Source organism: Osmerus eperlanus, chromosome 21 (assembly GCF_963692335.1).
Source record: "Osmerus eperlanus chromosome 21, fOsmEpe2.1, whole genome shotgun sequence".
Lineage (NCBI taxonomy): Eukaryota > Metazoa > Chordata > Actinopteri > Osmeriformes > Osmeridae > Osmerus > Osmerus eperlanus.
The window spans coordinates 9741272-9757495 of NC_085038.1; the positions used below are offsets into that span (position 1 = coordinate 9741272).

Below are 16224 nucleotides of genomic sequence, written 5' to 3' on the forward strand. Positions count from 1 at the left end.
TACCATATAGCCAGACGTTTACCCGTTGTTCCATACGGTTAAAACAGATTAAATGGTCTTGAGTTTAGCCCATTCTGAACCAGATCCACAATCTACTTGAAATCCTGAGAGCTAGCAGGCCTTCATCAGGTTCAGCGGGTCACTAGGGCAACGCTACAGGAATAAAGGCCAAGATGAAACAGACTTCCCATTTCCATTTTCAAGCTGTTCAGATACAGTATTGCAGTTAGACAGGCTAGTATGCCAGCCTGGAATGGGCAAAGTGGGGAAGCTGGACTGGTTGTCTAAAACCTTGTCATTAGATTGGCATTTTTCCCGCAAAGCCTATTTGAAGGTTTCACAGATGGGATAGCCTAGTCATTATTTTCTGAACTACCATTAGTTGCCTATTCGAGCAGCAAAATGAACACATGCAACTTAGTCTAGACATTGCGAAGAATAGGTAAAATATCCTAATGAAGTCCTGTTTATAAAAAATAGGTCTCCATACCCCCCGCCTGCCATCACCCTCACATGAAAACCACAGTATCGCTCAGGCACTAAGCTCGTGTTTCATATCAATGGGGTCCCAATCAAAATAATTTATCTATGCGCAAAGTAAGGGGCAGATATAACCAAGTCTCGCATCGAGCAGAGAATGACGAGGACTTGTGAGTAGCCTAGGCCTGGCCATACATCGAGGGATCGCTTGTGTACCTTGTATACTTGTCCATAGGTGCCATTTCCGACCACTTCCACCAATTCAAAAATCCCAGCTGGATCCTGCAAGGAATCGAATAAAAAATAGTTCACACAAATAGCATACACGGTAAAAGTGTTTTAGAAGATGTTATAATGATGGGCTCTAGATTAACGCAGCTGTTGCGCCCTGATCTATCCAACATGCCAAATGCATTTCGAACAAAGGAAAACCAGGGACTGGAAACACCTCGCTCGAGCTGAATAATAATGTCATACTAGTCTCAGTGATAGGGCTATGGCAAATCCGTGAAAATAAATACCTGACATGTTATCAACCGAGTGAGATTTTTTGTTTATTGTAGCCTATTGCAAAATTGATACACAATTGGGAAAAAACGGTTGTCTCAATTAGAAGAGACACTGCCCTTGTCCAGTACTCACCCGCAATGAAGCCAGATCTATCTCTACCAGACTTTTTGCTGGAGAGTCGTTCGCCATTTTTGCAATGATTTCCTATCCTTCCTTTACGTAAATTGTGAATATTTGATACAGGATCATTAGCGGTACCCCCTGCTACTAGAAGAGGCAGTCGTGTATTCCTCTTTGTGGTCCGCTTCTGTTGTTGAGGACGCAGGGCTACTCCATGTTGAGGTGGCAGCTCGGCCCTACGCGCAACTCTACTGGTGCTCCTCCTCTCCCCCCGGATTGAGGGATCCGATCGCACAAACACAGGATGCCGGTCGGCTAAATCACGGAGAAAGGGCTGGGCATCTATGCACGAACTGTACGGGGCTGATATATGAATAGGTTATCTACCCCGTCAAGCCAGTATGTTAAGATAACATCAAATGTTACGGTATAAAGAAGGGCCAAGTAAGAAAAAGGAGTGATGGCTTCGGAGAATCTTTGGACATGCGCACGTGAGACATCAGGTCAATATTCGTAATCATGGGTGTGGCAAGGGAACAATCGAACGACCTGAGACTAGTGTGCTGATGCATCATTATTTACTTTATGCACAGTGAGTCAGTAGAAAGCCTACGAATTATTACCATATTGCCGACATGGATTAATTTGTCTCCCTGCTGTAACCTACTTCCTCCCAATGTTCTTAAACAGCAGTAGAGTGCCCAGTCCAGAATGACAGTAAAATACATAAACACATAATTGGGCCCTAGAAACCACCTGACTGCTGGATTTATTTCTCTTGAGCAACCTCTCTAATACTTTCGTGTGATGTTCTTTCTCTTTGCCACCCTCCATAGTGTTCCAGACTAAAAGTGACCATATAAAATATTTCTCAGTGCAACTGATTGGGATGTCTGTGACACAGATGTGTCTGTGCATGTCTCAGAACCGTTTCCTTTCCCAACCCCAGCTACATTGTCATTCCCCCAAAGGATCTGTAGACATGAACAGGGTGTCTGTTTGTTAAAACTAACTTCAGCTCCTATGTTGTGAGTCATTTAGCTAACAATCAGGATGGACCAGTCTGGCTGAACAACACAGCACAGTCATGTTGCTCAAGAAACTCAGATATTCCCTGTATATAAGAAGTGTGTAGCTATGTAACAATAACCACAGTTGGAACGCACATAAACAGTTGGAGCTGCTACATAAGGCTACATCTGGAAATAAATCGATCATTGTCTTTTAGCTGTGCACTCCTATGCTGTCCAAATGATATCGATAAAGATTACATCAAGAAATATGGGACTTTTGGAGTTTCACACAAAGGCAATACAATCCCCTGGTCACCATGCCTCACATCTTAGCAAGTAGTGGTCGAGGAAACTGTCTGATAACACCTGTTCTAATTTAGACGGTTCTGGCCGTCCTATTTTTTTTACATTCTTTTACTGACACCCTCTGGACATCTGGTGGTACTGCAATATTACCTCGACAGCTGGTCTTGTACAAGCATTTGAATGTAGGACTTACAGGATCTTGCTGAAAGATGCAGTTTGGGTGTTTGAAATAACAATACAGACAGAACAATTAATAAATAAAAACATGTTTATTGTGTGATAGTAAGTATATAAATATGCAATTGGAATAACAATAATTTAAGGCTCTCATCATTTAACATGTACAACAGGACACACAGTTTGGGTTAAAGGACGCACTGATTCAAAGACACAGTATTTACATCTACAATGGTGTTTCACATCCTCACCCTACGAATACTTGGAACTACATAAGAAACTGTAATCCACCAGCTGTCCCCATTCAAAGAAGTTTTCGCATCATTTCAGTGACTGAAAGTCAATTTTTAGTAAGAACTGCACCGAACAGTTGGACAGCTTGTCACCGTGCCTGGCGTTTGCGTGTGACGAGGAGGATCACACGGCGCACGGCGCCCAGCCTGTCTCGGAAGGCGGTCATGGACAAGATGCTGAGCTGAGCACGTTTCTCCAGTGGCAGGACGGCCAGGAGCCACCAGCACCAAGCAGGGCCGCTGGGACTGGCCTGAGGGAGGGAGGGAGGGAGGCATAGCGTGGTTCTATTAGGGTTCGCCTCATCGTTTTCTCCATGACAAATAATATATGCATTAGCCTTCTACTGTCTAGGCTCTCGGATATAAACATTTTTTCCACTCACAGAGACTGAAGGAGAGAGAGAGAGAGACAGAGAGAGAGAGAGAGAGGGGGGGGGACAAAAGAGGGAGAGGGAACCGGAGAGGCTATAAAGAATATCAAAGTAAGACGTTCTGTTCTGATAATCCTAATATTCTTTCTAGGAACGAAATACATAGTTCATCTGAATGTGATGTTCGACCCATAGGCCTAGGTACGGGGGGGCCAAGCAGAGGAAGACACCACTTCTAACAGACAGTACGGTGTTGTGTTGTACCTGAATGTCAGCCTCTTTCCCGGGCAGCTGTCCAAAGTGGCTGAGGATCTGGCTCTTCATGTTGTCTTTGAGGGAGGTGAACCAGGAAGTAGCCTGCTCGTACACAGAGTCATGCAGCTTCTGCAGCTTCTCTAGCTCCGCCCCCTCCACCTGGCCGCAAAGGAAATGCGTCAGCGGTTAGGAACCTCATCTCGGATGCAATCTTTAAAACTTCATCCACAACACACACAACACACCTTCTTGTCCTCCAGCAGCTCTATCTTGGCTGTGCTGTACCCGTCCCTCTGGCCGTGGCTCAGCACTCGAAACCGAGACACTCCCACCGTGTCCACCACCGAACGGCCATCGGGAAACGCCTTCACATCCTTCACCTCCAGCATGCAGCCGTAGTCAGCAAAACTGTGACCAGGACCATGGAACCATTAGCCAGGTAGTTGGTCAGAATGTTACAGTCAAGTACAGTTTAGGGGTTTGGGTTTAAGGAACCTGGCATGGTTTTGAGGTGTTGACTGTTTAGGTGTTAGTGTCATGGGTCAGCTCACCCCTTGAGATCATCAGCGATGCACATTCCAAACTGCCTGGTTCCTGTTTCCATTGAGCGTCGGACCATGAGCCTATAGCATGGCTCATAGATGTGAAGAGGGCATGGGATTGTGGGAAATGCAACCGTGCAGATAAAGATGGGCACTTCCTGCTTCAAGCTGCAAGAAGAACCATTTGTTAGGGAAAATCCCCATTCCACCAGCTGAGGAAAGCTGTTGCGATATTTTGTTGCACTAGAGACTATTAGATTTGCTATACACAATATGGCAATCTCTAAAAGGGGTCTAAGGGCTCACTTGGATAGCTCCTTCATCTCCTCTTCATGGACTTTCCTTCTCTCAGCCAGCGCCTCAGAGAGATAACATTGTAGCATTTCTTCAACCAACAGGGTCTTCTGGTTCCCTCTAGAGGCCAGGTACTGCAATTACACAACACACAGACGATCAAGACCACAACGACGTGACTTATGAAAGCTTTTGCCAACAAGCATTAGCTATACCTAGTTCAGTACACACCAAGGAGATAACTTGGCAGGGATAATATCTCAAAACAATATTTCACAAATGATCGTAACCGATTGTGTTCAAAATATTGTACTGTGTTGCCGGAAGTTTGCACAGTTTAATGCTAATTTACCTCAGCGAGGTTCTCTTTGCACAGTGGGCAGTTTGGGTTGTGGTCCAGGCAGCGCTCCAGACACTTCAGACAGAATGTGTGTCCACAGGGGGTGGTGACAGGCTCATAAAATAGCCTGAGGAAAGACACAAGTTCAATAATTAGGCAATACGTTCTTCCAAAGGGATGTTGTGTTTGTGTGTGTCTGTGTGTGTGTTATATCAGAATCTGAATCTGAATCAGAATTTGGTTTATTCGCCATGTATGTTATACAAACACAGAATTTACTGTGGCAGGGAGGTGCAAACACGAAACATATACGAATCTTAAATTAAGTAAAGGTACAGAAGTTTAACTATTCCTAAGAACTAAACAATCTAAGAATAAAACAATTTAAATATAAAATATATATAAAAATAAGAATAAGGATAAGAATGAGCAGCATGAGTGGTCAACATAGTGCAATAGTGCAATCAGATACTGGGTTAAATAATGAATGAATGTCAATGGGAGTCCTTGGCCTTATGGTTGACTTACCTCATACAAAGAGAGCACTCCATGTCAGTGCTGTCCAAGAGATGGGTAGGCACCTCCCTCTCACCACTATGGGCAACAGGAGCCTGGGATGAGGAGCAACCTTCATCTGAGCACAGACACAGAGAGAAGATGAATGCATCCCAAAGTGTTTTCGTCAACAAAATGGTCGAGATCTTGGAAGTGAAACACGGTCTGCTAGTCAGATCGATCCCCTGTGTTTTGTGTGGAATGTGTCAAGTGCCCAGCTATATACAAATCGATGAAGGGTGTGGTACCTTTTCTGGGCAACTTGTTGGCGGTTGCTAAGTTTGGAGGGTTGTCTTGGCATTTCCTTTTCAGACCAGAGGTGCAAAGTAAGGCACTGAGGACTAAACCCAGGTTCTTGGAGTCCCCAGCGCATGTCTGGGGCTTGGCGGTGACGTCCGAGGGCCCTTCCGTCTGGCTTTCTTTTTGAGGGGCGGAATTTAATGATCCCAAGAGTAAGGAGGCGGGCTTAAGAGGGGAGGCGAAGCCTGTCTGACAGGGGTGGAGTAATGCGGTCAGACTGTCCTTCTCAAACAAGGAGGAGAACATGTCACTCAACAGCTGCAAGATAAAAGACAGGGGTTAGCAGATAACCAAGCACAGCACAAACACGCATTGCCTGGTCACACAGAGCATGCTACATAACAATACAGCAGAAAAAAAGTACAATACCTTCTGAGCCTCCAGTCTGATAGTGATGCAGTTAGGCTTCAGAGCCACACAATAGAAATACTCTTTTAAGGTTTCTTCATTCCGTCCGGCTTTGCTCAAAGCCAATGCTCTCACATAATGGGCCTAGGTGAAAACACACACAGGGTTATGGAGTCTCAAGTCTTTTGATGACAATGTATCTATATAAACCATCATGGGTGTATATAAGTGGGGCACTGCCCACGACCCAGTTCCACATTGTTGTATGTTCACCATCTAACACTGCCTTTATTCTATTCTCATGGAAGAATGTGGTCTTGGTAAAGGACCTGCCACCATGTCTGCCTGTGTACACCAGTATTTTTTTTCACCGTGGGCCACAGAGGCTTCAGTTGACACATGCTGTCCCCATCCTGAAGGGCCAGTCTGAAGTTCCCCATCTCCTGATGTAGTTCTGCTCTCCGCTCCAGTAACCTGGCTATAGTTGGGGCTGCACAGAAGAAGACATAACAATAACATTAGTCTGTATAGTTTATAAGCATTCATATAAACAGCCACTATAGAGCCACTATATACTATTTTGTCTGATGTATGGAAGTGTTATGGACTATCCCACAAGAAGGATAGTTATATATAAAACAAATAATTAATCCCTAAAACACCCCTGAATTACATGCATTAAACTATTAAAAAAAAACTAAAAAAGGTTCTCTATGAAATAAAATGAAAATAATAAGCTATTATGACAATATTAAACTAAATTATGTAGTAGAGTTGGCAACCCCAAAAAACTGTTACACAAAAAACATTATCTCATCCCCTAAAATCCAGGTCATGCTCATAACTAGTTCAAGGTCACGTCAAGTTTTGTGAAGAGAGCACATAAGCTGTTATGTGTTCATTTGCTACTTTGCACACCAACCCTGTTCAGACTCCACATGTTGGGAACTTAATTTTAGATGTGTAGAAATTCGAGAAGTACATTAGCAGGGCCTGCAAAAAAGGCTGCGGTTGTAATATCACTCTGTAGAATAGAACTCTGCTCTACCAAGCTTGGCCTACTTTTCCGACTGTTGTGATGCTATGCAAGGTACATAATGAGCAAACTGATATTCCTACGCAAAGTACAGAGTCCAGGCATAGGATCACTAAAGAAATTGGATCAGTCTGTAAACATTTATGATCAAATGCCCAGTTCCCCCAAAACATGGTGTTCATGTCTCTGAGTCAGCTGGCATGAAAAAAAGTGTAATGATGCCAATTATGTTGCCTGACCCAGATATTAATTTAAGATCTGCACGTTTCCATGTCACCTGATAAGTAGGTTAACGATCCATTACTCAAATGTCCCATGTGAAGGAGAACTATTAAAAGAAAGGGTATTGGAGAAATAACTCATGCTTTAGCCTACCCATTTCTACAGCTTTGTTGTATCTTTCTAGGGCGTTGAGGAAGTCGTGTTTAGTCCGTAGTCTCTCCCCCTCCAGCCAGTATCGCCTTGCTTGACTCTCCGCAACAAACCACTTTTCCAACAGGCTGCTTAGGACCACATTGACTTTAAACGCAGTTGGCTTCACTTTGCCCGTTGAGTTGCTCAGTTTATATCGACACAGTTTACATTCTGTGACGTGATTATCTTCAAGACAATATTTGCAGTATGTATGGCCACATTCTAAGGTCACAGGCTCTGTCAAGAGACACTTGCAAAAATGGCAAGAGAAAAAGTCCAGTGGTTCTTCATCCTCAGATAAGTCATCCTCTGAACATGAACGGTTCAACTCGTTTTTGTTAACTCCAACTCGGCATGACGAAGTCTTACTTGGAGCTGAGATGCACAATTCCTTTTCGCGCAAGGTGTTCGTAATACAGTCAACAAGAGATCCTAATTCTTGGGGTTTTAAACTGTCCAGTTTGGCGGCAGCACAATACGAGTCCAGTGCCTCTCCTATGCGCCCAGCCCTGCTAAGCGCATCTGCCTTCAGTAGACACAGAGGCCTGTCTGGTTGCTGAAGATCTGCAAGTTGAGAGCTGTAGATCTCAACAGCAAAGTTGTAGTCTCCAGCCTGGCAGGCTTTCTGTGCCACATCCAACATTTCTGCACACAACCAGGCAGCAGTGGGAACAGTTGTGCTGTGCGTGGAATGATCCAATCCGTCTTGAACAGCGATGTCCATTTTCGTGATATAACTGAAGAATCGCAAATATCAGTTACGCCCAGGGGTCAGTCAAATTACTAGATATCTCATCGATTCAATCTAGGTCGGGATCAGACCGGACACCGAAGCAAGTGTTTAGTTCCATCCATTTCATTCAGCTGCAAATCGAATCTTCCATCTTAATTTAGCTACGTAAGACCGTGACACTGTGAAACTGGAAGTTTGTATAACAGCATTCACTCACGGATGAAATAACATCCTTTAAAACGAGTATACTTGGTTTCAAGGCATTTTCACGAACATGTTAAATGCCGCATAACTACGTGAGTACCGACAACTGACACAAACTTGCATAACGAGTAAAAACGAGCTAATGTCGTAGAAAAAGAAATAGCCGCTGCCACTAGTGTTTCGTTATAACGCCTGTCTAGTAGTGATGGGTCGTTCGCGAACGATCCGGCTCTAAGAGCCGGCTCTTGAAGGTGAACGTCGGGAGCTGGCTCGCATATCTGAAGAGCCGACTCTATTTTTAATAGATTAATACAGCCTATAAAAACTAAATGATTATGAAATGAATTTTAATTGTATTTAAAATAATTGACTAATTTAAAGAACAACAAAAAAAATACTTGTAGGCTTAAAGGCGCACACGATCATCCTCACATTCTGTTCCTGTCAATCCTGCATGAGGGAGGGCCGAGCCAACTCACACACAGTCAGAGAGTAGTCAAAACTCGGAGGAGAGCCATGACAAATCAATGCATTTTTAAAGATATGTGGTTACGGTCGAGTATGATTTCATTTAATAATTTAATTCAAATTGTTTTCACACTTATCATAGTCAAATTCATAGTTAAAATATGTATTTTTTAAAGAGCCGTTCGGGAGCCAAAAGAGCCGGCTCTTTTTAGTGAGCTGAGCCATACGAGCCGGCTCACGAAAAAGAGCCGGAATGCCCATCACTACTGTCTAGACCTAGATCTCTGAGCGAAGTAGAGTCGGGCACGCGAATCAGTAACCCCGCCCATACACTCGCCCAAAAACAAAAAGTTGTTCCCTCTATCTATTACTAAACTTGTATGAACAGCCACCACGCCGCTCGTTTTTACTTCGCTGGTCCTCGGGTTAGTATATAGGCATAGGAATTTGAATCACACTCTATCGACGTCAAATTCAGGAATTAAACTATAAGGGCAAACTAGTTATGATGCGCCTGTTTGGTAACGTCGGGTGGCACGTGACTTGAGGGAACAAAGTCATTGGGTAGTCTGACTGTTTATGTAATGATAAAGGTTGTGTAACAGAAAAAAACTGCATATTTAATAATACTGTTCGGGTCAAGAAACACTGTAGACATCAACAAGTGAAATCCCTTCCGTTGTCAACTGTCAGTTATATTAAGCCAACAGGCCACTGGCGCTGGGGACAGTAGCATTGACTGGCCAATGCGGTGTAGCCCTGAGTGCTTTACATTAAACAGCTTCACATTCCGCAAATTAATGTTTACAAAAACGTAAAAACAAACTGCAAAATAGGTAACACTATTTTACAGGCTTGTATGGAGAATTGTGAGTAAAAAACAACAGCAAGTCACACGAGTTGATACAGGTATATCAGGGCTACCTCGTGGCTTGAGGGAGAAGAATCTCACCCCACAGTAAGGAGGCAGCTCTATTCACACAGACACTGTTTGGACACACATTTAGCGGCTGTATAAAAAAAAAGCGCAAGATGGGTGATTTTATGGTTACTTATTTTTCTCTATATTACACACTCTGAAATATGAATAATAATCATTTATGATCATTAATCACGCCACAAGTCTGTTATCATTTAAAACCAATGTGCAGCACACCAATGTGCTGCTAACACATTGCCACCCTAACCCACAACTCTAACGTCACCTTAGTTCTTAGTCCATCAGTCCAACATGTCACCTGCTCTGCTCAGGGAACAGGCAGCACACGTGACCCTCCCACCCCCTGTGGCAACACATGGAGGACTGACAGTTATCCTTTGTCCCCACTGCACAAAAACAACCTAAATAAATGAACCCTCCAACAGAATACCACAAACGTGTGCAGCACATGCCTCCACTGAATGAATGGGAACAGAGTAGAATGATCAAAAAGAAGTCACGAAAAGAGTCACGACAGAGAAACATATTTCTGAGCACCAACACGAGGTAGCTATTGTTCCGACAGTTTTGTTGCTTCTTGTTGGATAGTTTCACATGGCCGATCAGATTTCAGGACATCATGCGAGGACAAGGAACACAGTAATAATCATTCAGTAACAAACTGCAGCTGCTAGGACACCGGTGTGCTTTTACAGACATTTATTAGCAACACCAACAGGGCTCTTCATTGATGTTGAAAAACAAAACTAGTTTATTTTTTCTTGATTTCATATTGGCCTTTATTAATCCTCCAGAACTTGAGTACAAAGTCACCAGGAAGCATTTCTTCATAGATGGGTGTTTTGACAGCTCCACACACACACACACACACACACACACACACACACACACACACACACACACACACACACACACACACACACACACACACACACACACACACACACACACACACACACACACACACACACACACACACACACACACACACACACACACACACACACACACACACACACACACACACAGCATCCATTGCTCAAAAACGTTTGCTGGTATGAAGATGTTCATTGTCAACTTACAGGCCTACCTTTCTGAGAGTAAAACCATCTTCCCCCCTCCCACAACCCGACCACAACTCGGTCTCCGCATAGGGATGACAGAATGGAAGTACCTGGATGAGACACATTCGCAGTCTCTGCTTACTGCGGAAAGAGTGCGCAGATAGCCTGGCTGCCCATAAGAAAGCACAGGTATCAGGGCTAACACAGCCACAGTACCAGGCACACAGCCAGTGATCCTGTTCATAGGCGCGTCTGGAAGTCTGTAGAGCTGCCAAGACTTTTCCATTGCTTGTCCTCAATCCATTACACCTACAGGTTTTTTTTGGGTACACCACATATGCAAGGGAACAAGGTCCAGTATCGTATCGGTGTGTTCCCCACCCAGTAGTGTCGACCCCTGGTGCTCCCAGTGTGGGTCTGGTAGGCGGCAACAGCAGCAGCCCTGTCTCTGTAAACGTGCTGTTGTTACACTCTTGCACAGTAGGTTACACTGTTTAGTTTCCTTATTAAATAAAAGTTACCTATCATAACAAAAGCTAAATTACTACAAAAAACACTACTATGTGGCACTTCATTAGTTGTACAGCCATAACCATGGCTACGAACTCTACCTCAGGCCACATTCTTTATCTGATCTGGGTGTGCCTGGTTGAGGCATGGTCGGCTACAGAAAATCAGGCTCCATTGGAGGAACCAGCCTGGCTGCTAACTACCGCCATCCCCTCACTACGGCACATCAGCCTGCAGGAGGCACCCTATCGTCTCAGCCAACCATGCCCAGATTAGGAGAAGCAAGTTATCTTGCTTAGTTTACAAGCCTATCAGAACTGTCTTCAGCCTTTAACTCAGTTCATTAGGAAGTCTGGACTGGGATAGCCAAACAGGCCAAAGTCCCCCTGGTATCTGGCAAAGAGACGCCTGATGTCACGCTTGCTGATGTCTGAGAAGTAGTGCTCCACCTTGGTCTGGTTGTAGCGGGTGATGCCCGGCGGGATGGTGGGGTAGGACACCAGGCGCTCGATCCCAGCAGCTTTGAGGATATAGGGAGCGTCCCGCTCTAAGGTCTCGTGGTGGCCCACCACGCTGTAGGTGATGTCACAAGGCGCACACAGCTCGGCGTACGTCACCCAATGGATGACGTGCTCGCCAAACTGCCTGTCCATGCGCCGCCTTCCGGGCACGTCGCCCAGGTAACGGACAAAGTCCTCGAAGCGCAGGCCCGTGGCCGCCGCGTCGCTGTCTCTGTGGCTCTTGCGGTACTTGCGGATGATGGCGGGCGCAATGTCGTGCTTGTACCAGGGCTCAAAGCGGGGGTTCTTCACAAACTTGTCCTTGAAGGCCGAGATGAGGCGCTCGAAGGGGTCCCTCACGATGAAGAATTTAAAGTAGGTGTTTAATCTGGAGATAAATTGATTCGTTTATTAGTGCTGAGGCTACAGAATGCGTTAACTGTTTAATATCCTGTTTGAGCAAAGTAGAAACTGCTTAGCTGTGACAAATGACATTTGGTGGTCAAAATCAGGAGAGATAAAAGTTGGGACTCTGACCTTTCAGTAATCTCCACCTGACTCAGAGAAGAGAGGCGAGGCAGGCCATTCTTCTCGTGATCATGAACCAGATTTTCTGGGATCTCATCCACAGTGGAGAACACTCCTGAGAGACAAAAGAAGAACCGTGACAATCGGACACTCGCCATCCGCAACCACAGTCAATCAAGCAGTGTCACACCATGAAGGCAAACACTCACCGTTGAGAACAATCAGGACCTTTTTCCATTGAGTGTTCCCCACTTTGGGGGTCTGGCAGAAGAGGATCTTGTGCTTGTCGCATACAAAGATGCGGTCCAGGACGAACTTGTTGATGGAGGTGTGAGTGAGGTTCCTGAGGGTTGAGTTCTTGCACACAGCCGAGAGCAGCTCCAGGCGCTTTGCTTCCACAGAGCGCCAGTCTGAGAGGTCCGCAGAGGACGGCTCAGCCGTCTGACACACAAACACACAGACACGGCCTTAATGAGACATCTGCTGCACACTCTGAGTTGCGATCTGCTGCATTCTAGTGATGTGAGTCATGTAACTACCAAGTCTGAAGGCTTCTCATCTTGTCTTTCAGATTTCTGCATGGAGGGGGATTTGATGGTCTTGGTCCCTGACACAGTCCAGCTCTGTATCTCAGATTTTTCCACATAGTCTGAAACAGAGTCCAGGCATGTATTACATTGTGGTCCCCCGAATCCGTACTGACAAAACATAACTGGCCTCCGGTCTCTATATAGCTGACATTTTAACTAACTCACCATCCGCGGCTCTCAAATTGAAATTGATGAATTTGCTGGCGAACATTAGGATGAGCAGCATCCAGCCGCAAGCCCCAACGAGCAGCCAATGGTGCCGCATCGTTTGGGCATCACCCGTGGGACATCATCCGTGGCCCATCAAAATAGTGAAGTTGCCTAGCTAAAGGCAGAGAGGATTGACTGACATTGCAAAAGACAGATAGACTCATGGTCGCGAGGAGGCTTCAGGGAAAGCTACCCTGACAGAGGTTATCACTTCTATTTCTAGCTAGCAAAGAAATGTGTGGAGGGTTAGCAACAGCTTACAAAAACTGGATGTATGTATGAGCATTTTAAGCATGTGTGAATATGTTCTACTTGTTAGCTATTACCTTCTATTTAGAAATCAAGATCCATTAGCTACGTGACGTTGGTACGATTCGCTAGGTCAATACAGTAAATAACGTTTACATGTGTAAAAGTAGCTTGCCTCGTTAGAGCCATACGCTAGCGCACAAGCTAAACAGATGTTTAACTTTAACACGAGCTAACAAGCTAGCCAGTTAGTTAGTTAGCTGTCCATCCGCCCAGGCATACTGCTAGCCACTACAAATTATTTGGTAACTGGAAACTAGGCATGAGCTGCACTTAAGAGAGGTGCTACATTTTTTTTGTTCAAAAGCAATAACAGCGATATCTGTTTTCTTACCGTTTAAATGTGAATGTGCTGTGTTGCAGCTATCGCAGTAATGTTAACTAGATATATAGCTAGCGTCTCGGATGACATTTTCGACATGTCCTGTAGTCTGTTGTGATGGAGTACAGCATTCGCCAATCATCACCCAACAAAATTGAAGGTCATGTCGCCCCCTAGCGCTCAAATGGTTCCAGTACATGGACATCTCGTGGACCAGGGCAATGAAAAGCCTCTTTGTGCATGATTATGTGATGCAATGTATTCCTTCCCTCAGACGATGATCACATTTTCTGTTTAAACTTTGAGCAAAACGAAAGGAATATTGCATAAGCTGTGACTTAAAATGTGTTGTGAGATATTAAAACGTTAATTTCCAAGTTCACAAATGAAAATACAAATGACAATGCAGTCATACATGCTTGACACAATATTATAGTTGTCCACTCTTTACCGCATGGTTCCCAATAAAGCTCAAGTCAATGTGTATGCATATACAAGAATGCATTCTTTCATTGAAGACTATATAGGCTAGCTGGAAAAAATGTCAGGCACAATGGGCTTCACTGTGTCACTAACAATGCATGGCTGACAAAGACACGTTATCAACAAGACTGTGAGAGAGCATTGTCACTTTTAGAGATGTCTCATGATGCAGAGCATAGACACATTCACACAAAGATCAGGAATCGCATGTGCACTGAACTGGAGAACTGAAGAGAAGCCTGCTACTTTACATTCAAAAATGGAAAGTTTTTAACGGGGTACACTGGGTGTTTTTCTGTCTGTACAGATACACACTTACGGGCAGCCAGTTCACATTTTAGTCACGTGGCAATGTTATTTTATCACACTCACTATAACATCCTACGTGACATCTTAACTCACACCCTCTTATTGCCAATCCTTATAAATGCATTTTGAAGCTGTAGGAAAATAGTTAAAGGCACACTCATATTACTTAACCATCAAATTGTTTTAATTGAGTTTTCCCACACACGGTCATGTTTCTTTGACAATACACAAAAATTACAAGCAAGTCAAGAATAAAGCCTTGAGATTATCACAGAAAACATTCACCAAAGATGTTAATGTCATGTAAATAAAGACAGGAAGCAGATATCCTTTTTATACATTTATTCCACTCGCAGAGGGGACATTTAGTTTTCATCCACATTGACTGTCTGCAACCCTGTAGGATGAGGAAAAAAAAGGTTTTAGCAAGAGTTTGTCTTCAACCCCAAACAAAATGAATTATTAAGTAATCTCTTGAGTTAGTACTGATTTACCTTTGTATGTTGTGACAGGAACATATGTGACGAGGGTGTACAGCTTGTTAGGAGAGTCCTCGTCCTCATTGCGCTTCCTGGACAACCGTACGCGCATTCTGTACGGAACATTCCTGAATGACAACATATGATTATAGTGCCTGTTATCTCCTGTGGCAACAACTTGTGTAGAAGTTGCCACGAATGCCCAGCTAATGCAGCAGTGACATGGACTAACGCGTAAACATCTTTCATTCCTTATGTGACGGTTCGATTGAGACCTTACCTGATGCCTTTGGTCCACACTGCCTTGTTCAGACGAGTGTCGATGCGTACATCTGGAGTTCCCATCTCTTTCACGGCAAACTTGCGGATCTCATTCAGAGCGCGAGGGGCTCTCCTCTTGAAACCCCTACAGAGGCAGAACAACAGTAGAAGAGGTTGATCTTTTAAGTGAAGATGGCCTTGTGAGGCAGGTTACATTTAGGCAGGTACATATGTAGCCGTTTTCAACACAGCATCAACTAATGTACATTCTCCACTCACACTCCATGGATGCGCTTGTGGATGTTGATGGTGTACTCCCGGGTCACCACTTCATTAATGGCTGAGCGCCCCTTCTTTTTCTCTCCCTTCTTAGTTGGGGCCATCTGTAACGTTACACATAAAACCGTTTGAGACTATTTGGGATTACAGGTTGACAATACATTTGTTGGGTTACCAATGTTCTCTCGCTCGAGCTATCTACCGATATATCCGTATCCATTCCACATCGTCGTGTACATACCTATATACCATTTATTGCAATGCAAGCATCTAAACAATGTTCATGCACGCCCTTGCGTGAACATTGCCTTGTTTGCCTTCTAACCCGTAGACACAAATCAATTTAGCCAACGAGCCACCTTTCAATTAAAATGATAGGAATGAAATGCCTAGCCAAGTAGCATTAGCTAACCGTTAGCTAGGTATAAAGCACACAATTGTGGTGCCTCAGACAGTCAAGATGGACATATACATCTTGTCACTATAAAATGTCTTATTTGAACAAATTACTAGTTATTTCATCTTTGCATACCACGTCTGACACCAACACAGATAGCTTGAGCGTGTTCCAATGGGCTAATGTCGCTCCTAAAAAGGTTTATCAATTTGAATCGTATTACTAACTACATCGATGCAAAGAAACACTTCAAATTATCGTCCGACGTATAATGAGTAACATAG

The 16224-nt window shown here is 44.2% G+C and overlaps 4 protein-coding genes across 10 annotated transcripts in view; all 4 read right to left on the bottom strand.

Annotated features, from left to right (window-relative positions):
• LOC134007811 (mitogen-activated protein kinase kinase kinase kinase 4-like) overlaps positions 1-1582 on the bottom strand; it is a 29092-nt gene extending 27510 nt beyond the window's left edge. For 2 of the 6 annotated variants that reach the window (XM_062447502.1, XM_062447501.1), the window contains exons 1-2: positions 1123-1581; positions 697-762 (exon numbers count right to left, since the gene is read on the bottom strand). In XM_062447502.1, the coding sequence (XP_062303486.1) occupies positions 697-762; positions 1123-1179 (123 nt within the window). In that variant the 5' untranslated portion in view covers positions 1180-1581. Of the gene's footprint in view, positions 1-696; positions 763-1122 lie in introns of all 6 variants that reach the window. The other 4 variants (XM_062447500.1, XM_062447505.1, XM_062447503.1 and 1 more) reach the window with 4 other exon arrangements.
• A 1097-nt stretch (positions 1583-2679) lies between these two features.
• Positions 2680-8485, bottom strand: lonrf2 (LON peptidase N-terminal domain and ring finger 2). Its single transcript, XM_062447319.1, has 11 exons — positions 7316-8485; positions 6276-6394; positions 5926-6048; positions 5505-5814; positions 5230-5335; positions 4714-4828; positions 4374-4495; positions 4077-4235; positions 3771-3933; positions 3535-3684; positions 2680-3150 (listed from the first exon to the last, which is right to left on the bottom strand). Exons 1-11 carry the CDS (start codon positions 8076-8078, stop codon positions 2989-2991), a joined length of 2292 nt encoding a protein of 763 aa, XP_062303303.1. The 5' UTR covers positions 8079-8485; the 3' UTR covers positions 2680-2988.
• Positions 8486-10453: 1968 nt separating this feature from the next.
• On the bottom strand, positions 10454-13904 carry chst10 (carbohydrate sulfotransferase 10). 2 transcript variants are annotated; one of them, XM_062447255.1, is made up of 6 exons: positions 13745-13904; positions 13057-13216; positions 12841-12950; positions 12511-12742; positions 12311-12416; positions 10454-12161 (listed from the first exon to the last, which is right to left on the bottom strand). In XM_062447255.1, exons 2-6 carry the CDS (start codon positions 13154-13156, stop codon positions 11609-11611), a joined length of 1101 nt encoding a protein of 366 aa, XP_062303239.1. In that variant the 5' UTR covers positions 13157-13216; positions 13745-13904; the 3' UTR covers positions 10454-11608. The 2 variants fall into 2 exon arrangements, with proteins under 2 accessions (XP_062303239.1, XP_062303240.1); XM_062447256.1 differs by having other exon boundaries at positions 13057-13212; positions 13745-13893.
• Positions 13905-14851: 947 nt separating this feature from the next.
• Positions 14852-15647, bottom strand: LOC134007355 (large ribosomal subunit protein eL31). Its single transcript, XM_062446770.1, has 4 exons — positions 15544-15647; positions 15284-15409; positions 15019-15131; positions 14852-14921 (listed from the first exon to the last, which is right to left on the bottom strand). The coding sequence occupies exons 1-4, from the start codon at positions 15645-15647 to the stop codon at positions 14890-14892; spliced, it is 375 nt and encodes a 124-aa protein (XP_062302754.1). The 3' UTR covers positions 14852-14889.
• Between the last annotated feature and the right edge of the window lie 577 nt (positions 15648-16224).

Excerpts from the sequence above, each read along its gene's own strand:
- lonrf2 (XM_062447319.1), bottom strand. The coding sequence starts at position 8,078 with ATGGACATCGCTGTTCAAGACGGATTGGATCATTCCACGCACAGCACA. Across the intron at positions 6,049-6,275 it reads TGAAGCCTCTGTGGCCCACG|GCCCATTATGTGAGAGCATT; the intron begins GTGAAAAAAAAT and ends GTTTTCACCTAG. Across the intron at positions 5,336-5,504 it reads CAACAAGTTGCCCAGAAAAG|ATGAAGGTTGCTCCTCATCC; the intron begins GTACCACACCCT and ends GTCTGTGCTCAG.
- chst10 (XM_062447255.1), bottom strand. The coding sequence starts at position 13,156 with ATGCGGCACCATTGGCTGCTCGTTGGGGCTTGCGGCTGGATGCTGCTC. Across the intron at positions 12,743-12,840 it reads ATGAGAAGCCTTCAGACTTG|ACGGCTGAGCCGTCCTCTGC; the intron begins GTAGTTACATGA and ends TTTGTGTGTCAG. Across the intron at positions 12,162-12,310 it reads CAGGTGGAGATTACTGAAAG|ATTAAACACCTACTTTAAAT; the intron begins GTCAGAGTCCCA and ends ATTTATCTCCAG.
- LOC134007355 (XM_062446770.1), bottom strand. The coding sequence starts at position 15,647 with ATGGCCCCAACTAAGAAGGGAGAGAAAAAGAAGGGGCGCTCAGCCATT. Across the intron at positions 15,410-15,543 it reads CACAAGCGCATCCATGGAGT|GGGTTTCAAGAGGAGAGCCC; the intron begins GTGAGTGGAGAA and ends CTGCCTCTGTAG. Across the intron at positions 14,922-15,018 it reads TCCTGTCACAACATACAAAG|GGTTGCAGACAGTCAATGTG; the intron begins GTAAATCAGTAC and ends CTCATCCTACAG.